The sequence below is a fragment of the Sus scrofa genome, chromosome 17 (assembly GCF_054392235.1).
Source record: "Sus scrofa isolate SSC_HxYL_T2T_F1_AM1 chromosome 17, Sscrofa_HxYL_maternal_Yorkshire_Landrace_v2.0, whole genome shotgun sequence".
NCBI classification, from domain to species: domain Eukaryota; kingdom Metazoa; phylum Chordata; class Mammalia; order Artiodactyla; family Suidae; genus Sus; species Sus scrofa.
This window is the reverse complement of record NC_139399.1, coordinates 25,544,456-25,567,772: the sequence shown is the minus strand read 5'-3', so window position 1 is coordinate 25,567,772 and position 23,317 is coordinate 25,544,456. Positions and strand designations below refer to the sequence as shown.

The 23,317-nt window shown below is 41.8% G+C and overlaps 1 protein-coding gene across 50 annotated transcripts in view; it reads right to left on the bottom strand.

Annotated features, from left to right (window-relative positions):
• PLCB4 (phospholipase C beta 4) overlaps positions 1-23,317 on the bottom strand; it is a 487,242-nt gene that overhangs the window by 152,784 nt on the left and 311,141 nt on the right. For all 50 annotated transcript variants that reach the window (XM_085003051.1, XM_085003063.1, XM_085003052.1 and 47 more), the window contains 3 exons: positions 16,782-16,862; positions 15,475-15,534; positions 13,570-13,713 (listed from right to left, as the gene is read on the bottom strand). In XM_085003051.1, the coding sequence (XP_084859177.1) occupies positions 13,570-13,713; positions 15,475-15,534; positions 16,782-16,862 (285 nt within the window). The remainder of the gene's footprint in view (positions 1-13,569; positions 13,714-15,474; positions 15,535-16,781; positions 16,863-23,317) is intronic.

Sequence of the window (23,317 nt, the reverse complement as noted above, 5' to 3'; positions counted from 1 at the left end):
TCCTTAACCCACTGAGCGAGGCTAGGGATGGAACTTACGTCCTCATGGATATTAGTCAGATTCGTTTTTGTAGAGCCACGACGGGAACTCCCAAAGACCATATTTTAAACAAATTCACTATCCCTTCCCCCCTCAACCCAAATTAATCAGGTCATCAATTTTCATTCTCTTAGTTAATCAGACTTTAAAAATCTCCTCTAACTTCACTCAGGAACAAAGCCTCTTGATTTCAACTATTTCTCAGGCTTTCCTCCTTGAATAACTGGTTGAAGCCCAGAATGTCTGATTTCTTTATATTCTGTTTCAGAAAGGCTGGCCCTCTCTGTCTGCCGGTGTGCAACCCACAGATCTGAGGGCTGACTGTACTATGCCACTTCATACACGGGTCTTGAGCATCCGTGGATTTGGGTATCTGCAGGGAGTGGGGATTTCTCCAATCCCTTGTGGATATGGAGGGACACTGTACTTCTCAAACTTCAACATGCAAAGGAAGTACTAGGGGTCTTACCCAAATGCAGATTCTGATTCAGCAGGTCTGGGGATAGGTCTGAGATCCTGAATTTCTAAGAAGTTCCCAGGCAGTGATGACCCTCCTGGTCCAGACCATACTTTGAGAAGCAGTGCTCTGAGCCACGTGTTATTACCATACTACCATCTTTTAGAATGTCAAGATTACTTCGGGAGTTCCCATCGTGGCTCAGTGGTTAACGAACCCGACTAGTATCGATGAGGATGTGGGTTTGATCTCTGGCCTTGCTCAGTGGGTTAAGGATCCGGCATTGATGTGAGCTGTGATGTAGGCTGCAGATGCGGCTTGGATCCCGAGTTGCTATGGCTGTGGTGTAGGCCAATGGCTACAGCTCTGACTCGACCCCTAGCCTGGGGAACCTCCATATGCCATGGGTGTGGCCCTAAATAGACAAAAGACAAAAAAAAACAAACAAAAAAATTACATTGCATCCCTCCTACAACTCGAGTCATGGCCTTCTGTGACCTTCACAGCATCTTTAGGATAGCATCTCAGTATGGAAATCAAAGCAGACCACAGTCTTACTTATTAGCTTTGTTTTCCAGTTCCCTCCACCCGTCCCCCCGCCAAAAACAAGTTCAATCCAGTCTTCTTGCTGGACCAACATTTCCAACCCAACATTTCTCTTCTTCTGAATCTCACTAACGCCCATCTGCACAGTCTCCTCTCTGGTGAACTGTATTGTGGACACCACAGTAACATGACCAGCTAGCCCTCCTTCTTAGGGATACAATGTCTTGTCTCTTTAAGGAAGTATTTCTCTCTCCAACCACAGGACATCCCAGCCTATCAATTTGACACTGGCCTTAGGATGGTAATGTGGCCCAAGTTAGGCTAATCTAGAATTGTCTGCGTATTCAAGTGTCCTGTCTAAGCAACTAACTCGTATCTTTCTTGGCATCTAGAACACTTTTTTGACAAAGAGAGTCCATAAGTCTTTATAAGAGAATGTAGCTTCAAGGGTCATTTGACACAACACCCTTGTTTTACAAGGATAAGAAAGCCCAGGTAGATGAAATTGAGGCAGGAGATAGAGGGATCTCAGGCTGAGCAACTGGAAGCTGTCCCCTGTGGACAGATACTTCAAGATAAAGATTCTGCCAGGACCAAGAAGGAGCTGCATCCTGCTGGGATAAAAGGCAGAGACCACCTATTTCTCACTCTTGAGGTCGAGGGCACCTTTGGAACTACACACTGGAAGAAAGGTTCCTTAGGGCTCAGAGAAAGGAGGGGCACCAGACTATAGTACATCTTGTCAAATTCCCAGAGGTCCTTGCATTAGAATCCATCTTGGCTAAAAGATATGTGTGCATGCAGGGGAGGTCCCTGAGTCAGCCCAAGTATGGGCTCAAGGCCAGATGAAACAAGGTGATTGGCCGAAAGAAGCCTGAAAGGACTGCCCCCCACAAGTGATTTAAACCACCTCAAAAGCACAAGCACGTGATGCTCTCCTCCTCTCTTGCTCTTTCTTTCTGTCTCTGTCTCGCTCACCTGCCCTCCCCCACCCCCAAGGGAGCCTGTGCGTCCTCCACACCTGTCTTCTCTCTTAATATACACTTTATTTGCCTCACTACTCTCAGTCTCTTTGCCTAATTCCTTCTCCAAAGGGACAAGTTCTGAGGACCAGCATCAAGTGGTTAGAGTTCAGCATTCTGACTCCACAACCTCCTGGGAACAGAATGATTTGTCCAAGTTCATAAATCATCAAAAAAAAAAAAATTCTTGGATGAATAGCAGAATGCAGTAAGAAAAAAAAAGGCATAAATAGGCATCTTTACTTTTTAAAAATGTCAATGAGGTGAACACATTAAGTAAATATTAGCATTCACCTTAGTGTCAGTACTTTCATGCTGAATGTTGGCTGATGTGTAAAAGCTTCTAAGTGATCTACAGACACGTTTGTCTTTTGGTAAAACAGTGTGTGTACAAAAATGAATATATTGGTCAACATTTTAACATCAGGAGATTTCATGACAAAATCCCAATGTCTAGTATCTCATGGAAAAAATACCACTTCCACCAACAAGCTAGCAACCTCAGGGCCATGTTGGGATGGTTGGAAAACTGGCAGGAAGTAAGTACAGACGGTGTATGTATCCTCCACTTCGCTCACCATCCCTATCTATCTTCTGGCATCTTTTCATTATTCACATCATCCTCTTGGCTCTTGAAGGCATCTGGGTGCACAACTTCTGGTCTAAAGGAACTACAGCTTTGGGGAATACAGAGATAAAGAAATCGTTTCAGAGTGCAGAGAGCACTGCCATGAGTCAAACAGTGGAATATAGGATCCTGGACAAATCGTCTGGCAAGAGCAGGATAAGAACTGAAGGAGGGAGGAAGAGCGATGAAGGTGGCTGTGGGCGGCCCAGGGAGACAAGCATCACCTACTCCACAGGTTCATTAAGGAACACATCCTTCCTAAGGCTGAGAATTTGATGGTCTCCACATTCAACCCAGCAATTAAACAAATGAAGCTCATTATCTTTATGTGGCAAGAAGGAAACACCTAGGTGGGATGGGGCATTTAAAGCTCACAAATAAATACACACCCACACATTTGGTTGGATTCACAGCTCTGTCCTTAAGAAAAACCTTTTTACTGCCCCTCACTGGCTCATTTCGCATGAATTCAAGACGATTTGAAGAAGAAACAAAATAAGAACATGCCAACTTTCGGTCTTGGAAATACAAAAACAATGCAAAAATTAATACACACATACATATACACGCACACAGCACCCCAGACTTGAGCTTCAAAAAACCATGAGGCAATGTAATGAAGAGCCTAAATCAATTAATATTTGGAGGATTCGACGATGACTAGGACGTTCAGATTTACGAATTAGCTCCTTTAGCATTCAGTAGGCATCAGCTCACCTGAGCCTGGGCAGCAGACCAGTTAATCTAAAGTCTTCAAAGTTTCTGCACAAAGAACAGAATATAATCTCTCCTTATGGTGCTTTTCCACAGGGTAGTACTTCCACCTTGAGCCCTTACCTGGGGGGCTATTTAAAACGAGGGGTTACTGGTTCAGTAAGCCTGGGGCAGGGCCTGAGAACCTGCATCTCTATTTAAGTTCCCAGGTACAGCTGCCAGTTGCTGGTCTGGGGAACCACACTTTGAGAACCACTGGTGTATATAATACATTTAAAACTGCATTTCAAGAAATAGCTATCTAATGGGCGAACTTTGAAACAAACCTATTTCCAGGGTCATATAAACAAATACATTTTAATTGTGCTTTTTGCGTTCTTAGTGAATTCTAACCAATGGTGGGCCCCTGGAATTGACAGGTCTAAAGATTTACCTGCAGGGTGTAGTCATTCAATTTGACAAAAATTTATTTGGGTTCAACGCTGTTAGGATTTTTGGACTAAGTCTGTTTGTATGCTAAGCCAATAGGACTTAAACTTCACTCTGTCAGAATCACCTGGGAGGTTAGTTATAATACAACTATAAAAATATTGAATCACAATGTTGTGCTCCTGAAACGAACATGACATTGTAAATCAATGATCTTTCAATTAACAAAAACAGATTACTGGGCTCCATCTCAAGAATTTCAGATTCATTAGGCTGGGGCAGGCCCCAACTCTTGGGCATATATCCAGACAAAACTTTCCTTAAAAAAGACACATGCACCCGCATGCTCATTGCAGCACTATTCACAATAGCCAAGATATGGAAACAACCCAAATGTCCATCCAAAGATGATTGGATTAGGAAGATGTGGTTTATGTACACAATGGAATACTACTCAGCCATAAAAAGAACAAAATAATGCCAACTGCAGCAGCATGGATGGAACTAGAGATTCTCATTCTGAGTGAAGTAAGTCATAAAGAGAAAGAAAAATACCATATGATATCACTTATATCTGGAATCTAATATACGGCACAAATGAACCTTTCCACAGAAAAGAAAATCATGGACTTGGAGAACAGACTTGTGATTTCCAAGGGGAAGGGGGAGGGAGTGAGATGGATTGGGAGCTTGGGGTTAAAAGATGCGGACTATTGCCTTTGGAATGGATTAGCAATGAGATCCTGCTGTGTGGCACTGGGAACTATGTCTACTCGCTATTGATGGAGCATGATAATGTGAGAAAAAAAGAATGTATACATGTATGTGTAACTGGGTCACTATGCTGTACAGTAGAAAATTGACAGAACACTGTAAACCAGCCATAATGGAAAAAAATAAAAATCATCATACAACAACAAAAAAAGAATTTGCATTTTTAAGAAGCTCCCAGGTGAGGCTTCTGGTCTGTGCTTGACTAGGGAACTAGCTGAGGAGCTAACTGAGGGGAGAGAGGCTCTGCAGGGTGTGAGGAAAGCCAGTAGGAGGGACAGACTAAACAGGAACTCGAGTTCTTTTCCCAACAAAACAAAGAATAAATCCCTTCTCCAAGAATCTTTGCAATAAGCCTTCCACTCAACATAATTCAAGTTCAGAGAAGTGATTTTGACATTCAACCCAATTTACCAAAATAAGATTTTATTACCTGTAAAAACTACCAGACCTTATGCTTTTCTTTTTTTTTTTTGGTCTACAAGAAGAGCACATAACATTTCTGTAACTTAACTTCTATAGTTCTTCTTCAAGTGTTTATTCGATGACTTGGTTACAAAGCATAATTTATGGAGTTGGCCAAATATTTACAACCTGCATAATGTATAATGAGTAGCCTGGAAAATGTTGGAACTCAAATTCAAATCTTTGCATTTTGAATGTCATAATAACAGCTTATTTTTTGTAATCAAACTAAAATTCAACTTGGTATAAAATAACAGACTTATTTGTGGAGATCTTAAATGAGGGCTGCCTTTCAAGCTTATGTACAGTGACTGTGCTTTCAGTCTGCTCTGGAGCACCAGCTGTAACTTAATGAAAGGCACCAGAACTCCCTTGACTTAGGAGGGACAAAATCCTTCTGCTCTAGTTGTATCCTAAGAGAGAAAAGATACACGAGAGAAACTGAGTTGCTTTTCTAGCTGCTGCTATACTATTTAGTATTATTCGTAGAGTTTATGGTAAAACAGAGGGCAAAGATGAGAAAGATTCAGAAAAAATGTTTATTACATACAGAAAAAAATTGGGAAATATTTAGAAAAAATTGGGAAATATTTCCTTCATGTGCTGCTTTAATTTATAGAATTTTTTTTTTTTTTTTTTTTTTTTTTTTTTTTTTTTTGCCTATGCCTATGACATATTGAAGTTCCTGGGTCAGGGACTGAACCTGCACCACAGCAGTGACCCAAGCCACTGCAGTGATAACACCAGATCTTTTACCCACTGTACCACAAGGGAACTCCTATAGATGTTTTTAAGCTACATGGCTGATCATATCAGATTCACCTATTACCCAAAGGCACACTGTGTTTGAGAAAAAAGTGCCAGCAATTTGTAAGCAATTCCTTTTAACAGAAGGTTTTTAAGGAGAGGAAATGAAAGCTGAATTTTCTAACTGGAACGACAGGAAGGATTTAGGGAAGCAGAAAATAATGATCTAAATTGGAAAGAAGCCAAGACACCAGGGTTAAAACCTCCAGGCTTGTCACAGATTCTTAGCAACAGTCGAGTTACATCCTGAAAAGTGACTCTAAAAATAACACTATGGAATCCCAGACCTTTTGGACTATCGCTGAATCAAATTTTCTTAATCTTCTTGTCCAAAGATCATTCTCCAAGCTTTTCTTAGAGCTGAACTGTAAAAAACTGGAGTTGTGGAGCATTAAGGGTTATCCCTATTTATCACCTGGGTTAGAATTTACAGATTCAGTCAACATAAAGATCTCAATAAAACGAGTATTTATTAAGCACTTACTGAACGTCAGGCACTGACTGTTCTAGATGTTGGGGATGCAGCACTGACAGACATTGTCCTCATGTGGATGGAGGAAGGCACTACATGGCAACATGGTATCTAAATAGCCATAAATGCTATGAAGAAAAATAAAGCAGGGTAAGTAGTTAGGATGTGCTGAAGGGAGGTGAGACAGGAAGCAGAGGTGATATTCCAGCAGAGACTTGAGAAACACGACGGAGAAAAGCTCTGCATGTAACTGGGGAAAGAGTATGTTCCAGGCAAAAGGAACAGTGCATGCAAAGTCCCAGAGGCTGGAAGGAAATACAAAGGAGGAGAGAGGGACACAAGCCACTAGGGAACTCTCTGAATTACATTTTAGAAACACCTCTTCAGCTGCTTTTTTTTTTTTTTTTTTTGTCTTTTTGTCTTTTTGCCTTTCCTAGGGCTGCTCCTGTGGCATATGGAGGTTCCCAGGCTAGGGGACGAATCGGAGCTGTAGCCGCTGGCCTGTGCCAGAACCACAGCAACAAGGGATCCAAGCCGTGTCTGCGACCTACACTACAGCTCACGGCAACGAGGGATCCTCAACCCACTGAGCGAGGCCAGAGATCGAACCCCGAAACCTCATGGTTTCCAGTCGGATTTGCCAACCACTGAGCCTCGATGGGAATTCCTTCAGCTGCTATTTTGAAAACAGACTACAAGGGCCAAGACCAAGGCAGAGATGCCAATTAGCAGAGAAATGAGGAGGTCTGGAGGAGGAGGATGCAAATGATGGTAGTGGTAGAAACAGCTAGGTTCTAGATGTAAGAGTGTCTTTTTTGGAGTTTCCATTGTGGCTCAATAGGTTAAGAATCTGACTAGTTTCCATGAGGATGCAGGTTCAATCCCTGGCCTCACTCAGTGGGTTAAGGATCAGGTGCTGCCACAAGCTGCAGCATAGGTCTTGGATGTGGCTTGGATCCCAAGTTGCTGTGGCTGTGGTATAGGCTGGCAGCTGCAGCTCCAACTGGACCCCTAGTCTGGGAACTTCCATATGCATGGATGCAGCCCTAAAAAAATACACACACATAAAAAAACTGTGTTGCTTTTTTTTTTTTGGCCATGCCCAAAGCATGTGGGACAGGGATCAAACCTGAGCCACAGCAGTGACACCAGATTCTTAACTTTTTGAGCCATTAGGGAATTCCAAGAGGTTTTTTTTAAAAATTAAAAAATTTTTTTTTGTCTTTTCTAGGGCTGCACCCGCAGCATATGGAGGTTCCCAGGCTAGGGGTCTAATTGGAGCTGTAGCTGCTGGCCTTTGCCAGCAACACAGGATCTGAGCTGCATCTGCAACCTATACCACAGCTCACGGCAATGCTGGATCCTTAACCCATTGAGTGAGGCCAGGGATTGAACCTGCAACCTCATGGTTCCTAGTCGGATTTTTTAACCACTGAGCCACAAAGGAAACTCCCAAGGGTGTTTGTTAATGGATTGATCAGGACATGCCAGAAGGGCTTTCATGGTCTCTGCAACTGAAAGGATGTGGGTGGAAAATTTGATGTGGACTTATGTTTACAACACCATTAGACATTTATTTCATGGGGGAGAAAGGCCTATAGAATTGAACTAAATCTTGTAAAGAGGGAGAGGAGCAAGGCAAGCTTATCTACTCTTTAAGCAGAGAGGGTGGCTGAAGACAAGCTGAGCTACCAAGATGCCTTTTAGACTGATGCCCTCTTTTACTGCTGTGAAAGATTTTATACTTATTTGAAAGCTCAATTCCACAAAAGTCAGATTTCCTGTTCAATTCTACTGACTCTTAAAACACCCACTTGCAATAGGAAGAAAAAACCCAGAGGACTCTAGGAAGTAGATGAACAAAGAAGGCAAGTTGGTTTTCTCAGAGTCAAGAAAAGGTCCATGTGTGAAAGTCCATTCTCCATGGAGAACACCTGAACTGAAGATTGGCCCATGTATCTAGATTAAATGTTTGGTTAAGTGACTCTTTCAGAATCTTCAGACTGTATCATAACAGCCCAGGAGTTAAGAACAGATTCAAGAATCTCAAATACTCCTGGGCAAGTTCTATACTAGAAATCCTCTTAAAATGTCTATTTTACTGGTCAGACCAAGACTTGTCCCACGTGCATGAAACAAACAAAACACTCCAACCACCCAGGGAATGTCAGACTCTCACAGCTCACAGGCTATTTTCCAACATGCTGTACCTTTCTGCTCTTGCCCTGCATGTTTACCATGAGTTCCTCATATCTGTTTTCACAACTGTTTATGTCTGTAAGAAAAATTACATGAACCAATGAAATATGCTTGTGGAAAGAAAGAGGGTTGCTGGAGTTCCTGCTGTGGTGTCACTGGATTGGCGACACCTCTGCAGCATCAGGTCACAGGTTTGATCCCCAGCCTGGTACAGTGGGTTAAAGGGTCTGGTGTTGCCACAGCTGTGGTATAGGTCACAACTACAGCTTGGATATGACCCCTGGCCTGGGAACTCTATATGCCACGGGGTGGCCAACAAAGAAAAAAAAAGAGAAAGGAAAGAAAGAATGTTGTTTCTGTAGGGGAATATTTGGAAATATTTCTTTAAAGGCAAGTTGTTAAAAATTTTTTCTCAAAATCTATGAAAGAGACAGCTAAAGGATTAGGGAAAGAAGTCATACAGTTGTAGGATTCTGTATTCCAATTGCTCCACAAGTGTCTTTAAAGAAACCAAACAAGGAGTTCCTGTTGTGGTTCAGCGGTTAACGAATCTGACTAGCATCCATGAGGATGCAGGTTCGATCCCTGGCCTTGCTCAGTGGGTTAAGGCTCCGGCGTTGCCATGAGCTGTGGTGTAGGTTGCAGATGCGGCTCGGATCCTGTGTTGCTGTGGTGCAGCTGCAGCTCTGATTCAACCCCTAACCTGGGAACCTCCATGTGCTGTGGGAGTGGCACTAAAAAAAACCCCAAAAAAATAAAAAAAGAAGAAATCGGACAAGATATTTCAGACACTGCATTAGGGGTGAATTATAGGCAAAAAAAATATATCAACACCAACCAAATGACCCACACTTAATGCAAAGACTTTGGCCCTAATATTAAAAGCTTGGCCAGCAACTGAACCACATTTATGTGCTTCAAGTTAAAATCAAGGGTTTAAGATCTGTAAATGTCAATTTTTAAAATGATGATTTGCTTTCACTGACTTTTGTGATAAACTGACCAGAACAGAGCTAGTGACAAGGGTAGAGAGCATATGCTGGGGTCCCGTGATTCTAGTTTCCTAAGCTGTACTCATGTAGAAGTGGGACCACAGACGGAGTCGCAAACACCTTTCCAGGTACACCGGGAGATCTTTACACGTCTCACGTGACCTGCTTTAATTTTTGAATTCTGATATCGTTTTGATCTGCAGTAACTACATCTGTGCGTATTTTGTATAAATCTTCTCACTTTGAAGGCCTGTGTGTTCTGTTAGAGATAGTAACACATATAGAGACAGAGGAATAACGTAGTGGTGATTTGGAACATGTGGTCGATGCTAAGTGGAAAGTATTATGATCTTGATTAATAGAGTTAAATTTTAAGTTTGGAAATCGGGGAGTGGGCAAGATCATTCACATACATGTATACATAGTGAAACATTTGTTCAATATCTTCTTCTCCGAGTATCAATTAACCAAAAGGGATTTGTTCTACTCATCATGGGTCGTCTAGTTCTAGTTTGAACAGTGAGATTAATATTTATATATTATACTATTAATGAAATATAAAATTCTAACTAGTTGTTTCTAGAAGCTACAATGTTCCATTTCCTCAATAAGAGCAGGCTTAAATAGTCTTGAGTTTGAATTGAAAATTTACTAGAGAATGATTTTATAGTCCTTGTTTGGCTAGTTAATCTTAAATTCAGCAAAGATGCTACGACAAAAAAAAGCCAAAAACAAAAACCTGAAACTTACGTTTAACTATAGATGTCTGCCCAGAACATACATATATAAACCTCGTACTTACGAGTACAGGTATCGGATCACCATTCTTTTTTTTTCTTCTTAGGGCCACACGTGTGGCATATGGAAGTTCCCAGGCTAGGGGTCAAATTGGAGCTGCAGCTGCAGGCCCATGCCACAGCCACAGAAACCACAGATCCAAGCTGCATTTGTGACCTATACCACAGCCTGCGGCAACACCAGATTCTTAACTCACTGAGTGAGGCCCCGGATCGAACACACATCCTCATGGATACTATGTTGGGTTCTTAACCTGCTGAGTCACAACAGGAATTCCCAAACCATCATGCTTAAACAAATGAGCAATCACACCATGGAAAGCCAAATCATAATGGATATCCTGATCTGAGCTATCTTCCCAGTACCGTCTTTGCTGGGGGATGGGGTGGGTTAGCATCACATGGGAAGTCAGGAGGCCTGGAGTTTAGGTTGGACCCTGGCCTACCCTGCTGTGTAGACTTAAGTGAGTTCTTTTAACTCCTTGGCTTCATTTACTAAATCTGAAAAATGAGGTGGTGGGCAGTTCTTCCTAAAATCTATCTCCAGCTCTAAAATTCTAGGACCCTGTTATTGCAATAGCAGAAACACATCTATGGCTTTTGCTGAGAATGGCTGTGTACTAAGCCCTTTCCATGTAACCACTGCTGTAATCAGCACAACAATCCGAAGAGCAGATATTTTGGTATTGTTCTTATTTTACAGATGAAGATGAGGCTCCGAGAGGCAAGTTGTGTGTCTCAGTCACATAGCTGGGAGGAGGAAGAACAGTTTGTTGAAGCCCAGGCTCCCTGGTCCCAAGCTTAGAGCCTTAAGCGCATATGAGTCATACAGTTTCTTATTATATGACGAATTGACAAAAGCCACGACACATCAGTCTCCAGAACTGTCTTTTTGTAAAATTTCAGGCAGCTAAATATCTCTAGCTGATTAACAAGTCTTTTTCTTTGTGGGTGGTCAGTATGGGCTCCTGGAATTGGATGTTGCTATGGCAAAGAGAAACCAGAAAGACCTCTGCAGCAAATAACATAAGCTTGAACTTCAAGAGCAGAAACAAGGCTAGTTTAGATCAGCAGGATTCGAGAAACCAGTCACACTAGGTGTTGATAGGAGCACAATTATGAAAGAACTCGAAGGCAAAAATCTGTTCTCCTAAGCAAAGTGATCTGAAATGATGGCATGAAACCAACCAAGCCACTGCAAGGACAGAAGCAAAGGCTCTCGTGTAACATGCAAAGTCTATTCCTGGCTTCAAAGCCACATTGGGGAGCTTCTCAAACCTCACTGCACATATGAGTCACTTGGGGGCCTTATTAGAAAAGAAGATTCAGTAGATACGTGTGGGCCTGAGACTCTAATGTGTAAGGGGCTTGCAGATGAGGCCTGTGCAGCTGGAACGTGGACCATGCTTTATGAGTAAAGATGAAAGAGCCTAGATGGTCTCAGAATCTGTAGAACTCAGTTCTGCAACTGTCAGCTCTGGGGCCAGGGTTAAATCTTCTCATCTCAGTTGTGTCAAATCATCTTACTTGAATACTTCCTTTGGGCTCTAAAATCAGCATTTCTAATGATGACCTTTCTCATTCAATCCTGCCCTGAGTTCCTACTTGCAGGATCAATAAGAAAAATAAAATGCCTCTCCCTCCTGCCTCCCCCCACCCTAGGTCTCTGCAATGGAAGAGCAAAGGCTCAGGCCTCTTTGCAGGTATTATGCAAAGATAATGGGCTCTCTGTCCACAGGTAAAACTGCCCTGAAGACAAATGATGTGCAAGAAAGTGATTTAAATTTAAGGCTTTCTATTTTGACCAAAATCTCTTTAAGACTCACTTGCCAAGGCAATGGGATGCTGGCTAAGGTATCAGGATGGATCATAACACAGTATTTTAATAGCTTACTGTGGGGGTTGAGGTGGGCTTGGCTATCTTAACCATCGAGGCCTGCACTGTCCAACAGGAGGGCCATTATTACATGAAGCTCATGTGAACTGAAAACACACATTGGCTTTTGAAGGCTTTGAAAGGACAGGAGAATGTAAAATATGTTAATTTTATATTGATTTCATATTAAAATGACATTTTGGGTAAAAAAATGTTATTTTGGAATTTGAAAAGTTACATGTACCCCGATGTTCATTGCAGCACTATTTACAATACTTAAGACGTGGAAGCAACCTAAATGTCCACTGACAGATGAATGGGATAAAGAAGATGTGATAAACACACACACACACACACACACACACACACACACACACAAAATGGATTATTACTCAGCTATAAGAAAGAATGAAATAATACCATCTGCAGCAACATGGATAGACCACACTAAGTGAAACACAGAAAGATAAATATATGATATAGCTTATATGTGGAAACTAAAAACTGCAAAACCCCTCCAAAAAAATAAACTTACCTACAAAACAGAAATACACTCGCAAGCATAGAAAACAAACTTATGGTTACCAAAAGGGAAAGGGGCTGAGGGGGAGGGATAAATTAGGAGTCTGGGATTAATATATACATGCTACTGTACATAAAATAGATAACCAATAAGAATCTACTGTCTAACACAGGGAACTATACTTGCTATCTTGTAATAACCTATATGGAAAAGAATCTAAAAAAGAATATATATATGGATATAGCTGAATCACTGTGCTAGCTATGTACCTAAAAATAACATGACATTGTAAATCAATTACACTTGAATTTTAAAAAGTGATATATTGGGTTAAAATATTATTTTATTTAAATTAATTTTACCTGTGGCTAATAGAAAATTTTAAAATACATCTGTGTCTTGCATTCTGTTTCTCCTTGGCAGGGCTGATCTAGCCCCTGGCTCCTCAAAGTGTGGTTCTTGGACCAGTAGCATCAGTATCAAATGGGAGCTTGTTGCAAAGGGAGAATCTGGCCTCATCTCAGATCCACTGAATCAGAGTCTACATTTTCACAAAATCCCAGGTGGTTTCTGGGAACATTCAAGTTCAAGAGGTTCCCACAACAAACTGGAGTAGGTGTTTGGGCTGCTGACATACGCGAGTGACATCCTAAAAGGGTTTGGTGCTTGCTGTATTTTCTATACCAACATTCCAGCAAGGCAATGGAAACAGTTAAAAAAATTTAAATTACTATACAACTGAAAATATATACATTCAAATTATATTATACATAAAAATTATGTACACATGCACGTATGGGGGAAGGAAGGGATGCTGTTTCATAGAAGCTACCTTAGTTACTTCTGGGTTTTCAGCCACCATGTACGTGAAACTGATGTTCACCAGATCTGTACCACTGCAGACACAAACTATCCGCCCTTCCAGATCATTTTCTGATTTCCCAACAGCTTCAAGAGCAGCCAAAATTTTGGGATCCTATAGAGGGATACAAACAGGAAAAAATACATTAAATCACAGAGCATGGCAGAAATGCGGTAAAAAGAAACTACACTTGATGTAAAAATATACATTCGGGCCAACATTCTCTTTTTATCTAAAAATGCCCAGATATCGAGTGCTAGTCTAAAACCTACAGAGGTAAAATCCATAACATTTTACATTTGGGAATTTGGGAAGAAAGCATCATTGGGCTTCAAGGCCTCTTCAAGGAGATTGAACTCAAAACCTTTGGCCAAGACAAGACTTACCAGACCCTTATCATCGCCCCACCCATCTCACTGTAATGCCCCTCCCCGACCTTGAGCAACCTGGTCCGCTACCTCCTGCCCCCTACTCGGAAAGGTATGTGGCCCACTCTCATTCCACCTCTCTAGGGGCCTTATAAGGCCCCAACCAAACAGCAAGACCCCTCTTTCCCCAACCAATGAGCAGGTCATGAGGGTGTATCAAGAGACCTCCCCTTTCCCTGGGCTATAAAAACAGACATGTCCATGGGCTCAGTGTCTGCTCTCCCTGGATCATCAGGAAGTCATCCCATTGTGCTTGCAGCATCTATCATCTTAAACTCTTCTTTCTCTTTGGGGTTGGCCCCCCTGATTATCAGGAAGTCATCCTGTTGCATTTGCAGCATCTCTTATCTCAATACATTCTAATTTCTCTTCACATTGCCATCGCCATGCCGGAAATTCTTCTTCTGACCCGCATGCACAGACCATGACAGGTATTATAAAATTACTGATTTAGAAGACTGGGAGGGAGTGTCTTTGCATTTCTAGATGTAGTTATTGGAGAATCCGGACGACTATGGCAACAGAACAGAAAGGCTCTGACTGGGACCTACTTGTGTCTACAGAGTCAGAGGTCTCTCAAGACGGCTGGTGGGGAGTCACAGGAAGATGCAGGGCACTGCCAGGACCTGCAACCACAAGGCTTTCAAATAGCCAGGATACAAAGAGCATGTGTGCCTCTAGGAGAATTGGCATCCTCGTTTGGAATGAAAACTGTGTAAGTTTACCCTAATTAGCAAATAAAATAGAGGCTTTGTCCTCCAAAAGAACTCAGGGGGAAAATGCCAACACAGTCACCCAGAGATTTTAACTAACATCAAAGAAGGTCAATAAAGAGCAAAAACAAAAACAAAGCAAGGAACATAATTTCATTTTGAACACCTAAAAACGTGCAGGGCTATTATGGAAAAGGGAATAAATGCTGTGCTAGAATATTCTGGGAAAAAACATCTTTTAAATTCCTAGCATCGCTATGCAAACAGCTTCTTATTCAAACAAATCAATCACTGTGAAGAAGGCTGATTTATGCGTCCTGTCATTCTTTTTTTCACTCGGAGGCAAACCAGCCTTCAAGGTGAGCCAATGTGTGCGTGCGCAGGTGCACAAATATGGAGCTACCCAAGCCATTTAAACTTCCACGTCAACCACGGACCAGAAATGACTCCGTATTTGCTACAAAAGAAGGCTGGGCGGGGATTGCTTGTCAAATTAATTTCTGAGTTAAGGGAACTGTTGATTTCGATGCTGGTATCACACAAGCATTGTCATTTTTAAAGGTTAATAACGATGTCTAATATAACAGAACAGAATGTAATCCAAATCACCCAACCGTTATAGATGAGATTTCTAAACTGTGTCTATTCTTCATTCCCAGCTGATGATAAAGGGGCAGTAACAGGTTAAACAGCATCCTGTGTTTAGAAGAACAACGAACACCAATCACTGGTACCTTTGGTGTGGCTCCCAGACGCACACTGTTGATGAGGGAACATTCTAGTACTTGTCCTTCCTGCAAAGACAGAATATAGCACACAGCAGTGAGCCTGAATTCTGCTAGACTTATGGCACAAACAAGATGATTAGCACATGCTTTGGATGATGAAGTCAATGCTGATTAGGGTCAGGCAGAAAAGGGATTAAAAACAAATAATAATTATAATGATAATTTCCAACAATCAGAAAAAGTCAAGACTGTTTCAAATATATATATGAATGGAACTCTGAATAATTATTTGTAAAATGTTTATAAAATGTTTCCTTGATGCATGTAATATTATTAATATAATTTATGTATACTATTAAATATATGTGTGTACATGAACTATTAAGTTGGGATATGCTAACTTTTATATAACTCTGATTCTACTTTTTGTAAATTCAGCTCAAAGGTTGATTAAATGTGTTACATCCTGGTGTATAACCACATGAAAATGCCCTTCTTTTTTTGGCCACTCTTGAGGCATGCACGCAGAAATTCCCATGCCAGGGATCAAATCCTTGCCACATTGGGACCCTTGCCACAGCAGTGACAACACTGTATCCTTCACTCACTGAGGCACCAGGCAATGCCTTTTTTTTTTTTTTTTTTTTTTAAATGCAAATGCACTTCTGAAATTTCAGCTTCTGGGAAACTTTTTTAACCCCCAAGATTTAAATCAGACTTACCTAATTTTTGTTGTTGTATTTTTGTTTGTTTGTTTGTTTTTATTTTGCTTTTTAGGGCCACACCTGCAGCATCTGGAAGTTCCCAGGCTAGGGGCTGAATTGGAGCTATAGTTACCAGCATTCGCCGCAGCCACAGTATCGCCAGATCGGAGCTGCGTCTGCGACCTACACCACAGCTCCCAGTAACACTGGATCCTTAACCCACTGAGCAAGGCCAGGGATTGAACCCAGGGATCGATCCTGGTTGGGTTTGTTAGCCATTGAGCCATGATGGGAACTCCAAGACTTGCCTGTTTTAAGCTCTTGTAACAACCTGACTTTCTCCTTCACAACTCTCAATGGCTTGTAACGTTTTGTCTATTTTTGGATGCCCACTTTGATTGCAGGCTGGAGGCTATGAGGGCGAGGACCATGTCCTTGACCACCACAGTCTCCCAAATGCTTGGCACATGGAAGTACATTTCTAAAAATCTTGAATCAATAGAGAGCATAGGGTCTGTGCCCTCAAGAGGCACTCTGTCACTTGCTGAGAAATAAAATGCCTTAACCCTGACAGCAGGGAGGAACAACTTGCTTTTTCTGTTGCCATACCTTGCCTTCACTTCTCCAGGTCAGAAAGAAGCCAAATTCGTCCACTTTGAAGAGGCAGTTGGGTTCAAACACAAAGGATTCCTGTTCAAAAGAAATGTGTTGATCTGCATGACTCACACCATTTTGAATCTAATAAAAATGCAAATATCTTTTAGCCTCTAAACAAAGGAAAATGTATCCTAAAGCTAATGACATTTCTTACTATATTATGTAACATTTTCATTTTGAAAATTTCTTGCATTCATTTTTTGCATTGAAAGACTGATGAATTTTATACAGCATCTTCCTTTAGAGTAGTTTTAAGAACAAAACATGCTAATATTTTGATGGAGGAGGAATGTTCTCTAAAATCTTGGAAGAAGACCTCCTGGAAGGAAGAAGGACTCCCAGGTTCTGGCCAACTGGTCTCCCTTCAAGAAAGAGGAATTGTTGCCCATCTCCAACATAGTGTCAGAAATCAGGGGTTAATTCCTTCCTTCCTTCCTTCCTTCCTTCCTTTCTTCCTTCCTTCCTTCCTTCCTTCCTTCCTTCCTTCCTTCCCTGTCTGTCTGTCTGTCTGTCTTTTTTAGGGCTACACCTTTGGCATATGGAACTTCCCAGATTAGGGGTCGACTTGGAGGTATAGCTGCTGCCTTACACCACAGCAACACAGGATCTGAGCCACATCTACGATCTACACCACAGCTCACGACAATGCCAGATTCTTAACCCATTAAGCGAGGCCAGGGATTGAACCCGTGTCCTCATGGATACTAGTTGGTTTGTTACTGCTGAGCCACAACAAGAACTCCAGGAGATAACTTTTTAGATTACTCTTTTTTTTTTTTTTTTTTGACTATACAATTTAGCATTCAGAGGTTTACTCAGAAAATTCCTGAACTTTCTGCTTTTACATCCAACCTCATTTGGTGTCCCATAAACCAGGACTTAAGTAAGATTTTGAGCTACTCAAAGAACAGTCCTGGGACCAGCAGCATCGAAATCACCTGGGAGACTGACTAAACTGCAGAATCTAGGGCTCCAGGCCAGACAGACTGAATCAGAGTCTCTGGGGTAGGAACCAGAAATCTGTGTTCCAACAAGCCCTCCGGGTAAGTCTAATGTACATGAGACTCTCAGAACTACTGTTATGGACTTTGACATTAGGAACTCTGCTGAAAATTTCAGAATCAAAACTGGAATCAGGAAGGAATGTTAGCCAAATGGAGGGGCCTCAGCGCAACTAAACTGTATTTGCCAAGGGATTCCTGGTCTTTAGCAAGAAAGCACCATTGTTCTTAAGAACACCAGGAAAGTTCTATGTCAATGAAAGAAAAAGGGCATTCAGGAAATGAACCCAGATGCCCTCTGCACTCTGTTTGCATTACATCAAGCCTTGGCACCCACGTGGCAACAAATCCACACGTTCGTCTCATGATCTAAAGAACTTGTCCTCCTAGATAATTACAGCACTGCAAATAGTGAACCTGCCTGGCAAACAGGAGCAGGGTGTGACTTCAAACACTAAAGAGGAAAGAGCAATTATAGGATTAAGATTTTAAGCGTTGTCCAGACTCTCAGGTTCACCCATCAAAACATATCTTTCTAAATTCCAGGGAAGCAACAACATTCATCATGGTAAATCCAATGTCAAGATATGGGGCCACCTAGAGTGTCAGAATTGAGGGTCCCAGGGGCCTTGAATGAAGCCAGCCTTCAAATTCGTTTGGGTAGGTTTTCTGACAGATGAAGAATTATCATACGTATTTCGACTCTGTCCCAGGTTCGTGCTCAGCACTGTAGTCACAGCGATGAGTAAGACGAAGGAAGGGGCAAGGTGCTTGACCTTTGTTTTTGGAATCAAAACCCAGTTCTGCCACTTACTTACTATTTACTTTCTCTTACAAAGACCCTTTCTAAGTCTCAGAATCCTTATCTAACAAAAGGAAGTATTTACACCTCCCTTTTAAGGAATGAAGTGAGATGGTAAAATACTTTTGCCTTTCTACAATGACACTGAATCACATAAAGTTCAGCAAGTGGTAGCTTGTATGGTTCAACTTTATTACTTGTGATGAAAAATTATTAACAAGATGAAATTTCTAATCTGTGAGGGTTTTGAGCCACAAAAACACACTTGACGGTTCAATGTTTTAGAAAAGGCTCGACCCAGCAGTTGACACTTTTGATGGGTCTCAGAGGATGAGCAGAAGTTATCCCAGTGAAGCAGCCTGGCAGGTATGTAGGTCTGGCCTGACAGTGGGGCCTTCTGAGGAGCTGAGGTGGTTAGAACATCTTATGGGGATGGTAGAGAATGACACTAGACACATCAATCAGGCTAGGCGAGAAGGGTGCTGTACGTCAAACAAAAGGTATTAAATTTGACCCCAAAGGCTATGTGGAGTCTTCTATCATTACTGATGGAGAAATGACAATAATCAGTTAATTAAATTGTAAGAATGAATGCATTTTAGAATACTTCCTAAGCAATATCCTCATGGTAATAGTTTCAGTGTTCAAAAGTATGACCTAAAATGGTATTTTCAGAGTAGACCCACAATGAATCAGCTACCATCATTATTATTTATTTTCATGCATCCTATCCAATTCCAAATAAGGATATGAGATGATCCATGAACTATACATGATAAATAGCAATGATTTTCCAGCTTATTTTGAGGTGGAACTTTCAGTTCCTTGGTCTTATCCGCAAGGATTTTTTTTCTTTCCTCTTCTCTCAATTACTTAGTACTCTCAGACCCTACCGGCACCAGGCGGAAATTAGGATTCCTAATTCTTGGACACTTTCATCTGATCCTTTAAACCCCTAGCTCTAGACTTCTCACTCTTCTATATTAATTTGACTTCTTGCAACTTCCTATTCATTAACCCTGCCAATCTCTTACTAACCACTAGATTTCTTTTACTTTCATCTTTGTCTAGCTTATTGCTATGATCCAATATTACAATCACTCCCTCATAGACACCCTCAACTCCTATGTCTCCTTTCTGTGTTCCTGGCCAAAAAAAATAAGTCCTCCTTTCCATATCTTACCACTGAACTTGACAAAGAAAATCACAAAACTGGATTGTCTGGCTTTGGTTTAAATTCAAGATTGCCAGCTTCAAATGGATAGCCCACATGAATTTCAATCTTAAAAGGTTTGACCCTTTTTGTAAGGACTACCTTATTGCTTCTTTTCAAACCTCTTTACTCCCAGCCAATTACTGTGCTTCACTGTTTAAAGGGAACTCATCAGATGAGAGCCTTTCTCTGTCCTTCCTCCTAATAAAGCACGCTTTCTCCCATCAAAGGCCATTCCCCTACTTCTGCTCCAGTTCCAGTCTTCATCCAGATTCCATCCTCTTTCAGTCTTGTGTTTATCACTTAATACACATCAATTTTGTTCTCTGTTAGAGAAACACCAGCATACAAATGTGTTCTAGCTGTCCCGACTTCCTCCTTCACTTGCTGGCTCATGTCTCTGATCCCCTCTCAGGGCATAATATCATGGAGAGTTTGCCTTTAGCTACTGTCTCTACTATTTCTCTTCCATACTTTCTCTGACCAATTCCACCTGCCTTCTGTTTCTATCATTTGCTAACATTTCTTTGCCAGGTTCACTATGACTTACTTTACGTCAAATGCAGGTGCACAAGTTCCTTTTCTCATTTGATTTATCTCTGAGCAGTTGACTAGTATTCCCTTCTTCTTGAAACACTCTGCAATCTTGATAACCTGGCTGTGTTCCATTCCTTTCATCTCATTTCTTCCTACACCCAACTTCTACATGTTCTGTAGGAACTGGCTCTGGGAATTCTCATGTCCACTGTGTTCCTAGACCTTTAAACCCGGAGCTTGAATACCATCTCTTCCGTCATGACTCTTAAATTATAACAGCCGTCCAGCTCTCTCTGAGCTCCAAATTCAGACATATAACTCTCCACTTGACCTCTCCACACAGATGTCTCAAAATTAACAAGTCCATAACTGAATTCTTCACTTCTCACCCTCTCTCTCCAGGACCCTCCATCACAAGACTTTCTGAGCTCAATAAATGGCACTAGTATATAACCATTCATTGACACAAAGAGCCATCCTTGACTTTCCATTAACAAATTCATTTTCATAGCATTTTTCATATATATCCATTTTACTCCATCTCCACCACCACCACCTTGGTCCAAACCATCACCATCTGGCTCATGGATGATTTTCCCACTCCCCACGCTTTCTTCCCATGGCAGCCAGATTCAAACTTTTAATCCATTCATTAAAACTACTTAATAGATTCCCATCATATTTAGGATTAAAATCCTAACTCCTAGCCTGGCCTAAAAGATCCTATATAATCTGGGTTCCAGAGACATCATCTCATACCACTTTCTGTCTTTGCTTTCCTTCTTCACTATGGCCATTAGGACTCTTTTCCTTGAACTTCTTAAATGCTTCCAACCTCAGGGCCTTTGCATGTGCTGTTCCTCCTGCCCAGAAGTCTCTTCCTACTGTCCTTAGCATAAGCTGCCTCCTCTTCATCCTATAGACCTCACCTTAATTACACCCTCTTCACAGAGGCTTTCCCTGCCCTCCCTAACAGGCCTCTCGTTTTATTCTCTAATACAGTATCCTGATTATGTCCTTGCTTGCAATAGAGTCCACAATTATTTCATTTCTCTGTTTACTGATTTATTGTCTGACTCCCACATCAGAGTTTAACCTTCATGACAGCAGACTCCTAGAAACTTTTGTGTCCACATTTGTGTTCCAAGCACCTAGCATGTCAAAGGGACACTGAAACTACATTTATGAACTTAAAAAAAAAAAAAGATTTTTTTCAAATGAAAAAATATAAAACGCAGGCCAATATATGAAATGTAAGCACGACGTTATTCAAGTTGAAGAAGAGGCTGCACCAGGCCTGGAATTCTTCAGTCCCTACAGCTGCCACTGAAAGACAAATATGAGGGCATCAAACGGTAGCTGTCTGCCTAGAAGAAGCAGCACCTTTTTCTAATTCATACAAACGCATCTTCGCAGTTGGGTGTGGCTTTGAGGGACTCCTAGGAATCCCTGTGGAACCAGAAGCATTGTTTGAATGAGAATGCAAAGAGATCATTTTCAAAGTGGGATAAGAACACTAGGCAAGGAGAAGAAAAAAAAAAAGCAAAATTGCAAAATAAGGATAGAGTGAAAGAGCTTTAAGAGATGCTTGTTATAAGGTCCTACACAGTGAGAACAAGATCCCAGTTTGGCTCTGGGCTCCCTGGCAACAAAAGCAAAAAGGGAAAAAAATGTCATTTACCAAGTTCCATTTGGTTCATAGATAAAAACATAAGATGTGAAGAAAGGCAGCAACTGCCAGAATAGAAATTCTCCAGTGAGACCTCTGAGAGGCCCTTGACAGATGCTAACGACAAGGTTTCCAACGAAGCCCACAATAAGCTTGTCAACTGTAACTAGAAAGTTCTCCGAACAAATGGGTTCAAATTACCCACGAAAATCGGAGAGTAATCTGAGGGGTACGTGACAATCTGCTGAAAGGAACTGAAACCCAACCGATTAAGATTTCTCTCCAACTTCGATTAACAAACAGAAGGACCTGACCCTTTATGAGTAATGACACACAATCTCTCTTCTTTACCCCTAACAGCAATTTTAAATTTCCCACAGGTACCTACTGACCAGAACTGGGGCACTGGCCCAGTGATTACACTGCAGCAATTACCTCCCTCCAGACCTGGGCACTGCAGGGCAGCTGGCAAAGGAAGCAGTGGGGTGGGGGTGGGGGGCTTTTCTCCACAACCTGTTCCTCCTCTCCCCAGTTAACAAATGGTGGAAGGATTCTCTGGTAAGGAAGCAAATGGTAGTATCTTCTTCCGGAGGGCTCAGAATTTCCATTTTCATATGACTTGAGTTAAAACCCTGAACAGTCATTCTTTTTTTTTTTTTTTTTTTGTCTTTTGTCTTTTTTGTTGTTGTTGTTGCTATTTCTTGGGCCGCTCCCACGGCATATGGAGGTTCCCAGGCTAGGGGTTGAATCGGAGCTGTAGCCACTGGCCTACGCCAGAGCCACAGCAACGCGGGTTCCGAGCTGCATCTGCAACCTACACCACAGCTCACGGCAACGCCGGATCGTTAACCCACTGAGCAAGGGCAGGGACCGAACCCGCAACCTCATGGTTCCTAGTCGGATTCGTTAACCACTGCGCCACGACGGGAACTCCCTGAACAGTCATTCTTTAGTGTTCAAGTTAACGCATCCAGCCCAACACACCTTTCCTTTGGCCAGTGGGAGAGAATAAAAGGAATAGGAACTGCTTCCGTGAAGGTAGACAAGTTGGGGGGCAGGGGGGCCTTTTGTTTGGAAGAGACAAGAAAAATCACTTTTGCTGCAATCACAACTGGAAGCACATCCTCCCTCCAGGATCCCTGTTGTGAGGGGCTTGTGCCCTGAGGGGCTTCCGAGCTGCTGTCCCCATTTCACCAAGGAGAGAGTATAAGTAAAAGCTGTGTGGGAGTTTCTGCTGTGGCACAGGGGCTTAGGAACCCAACTAGT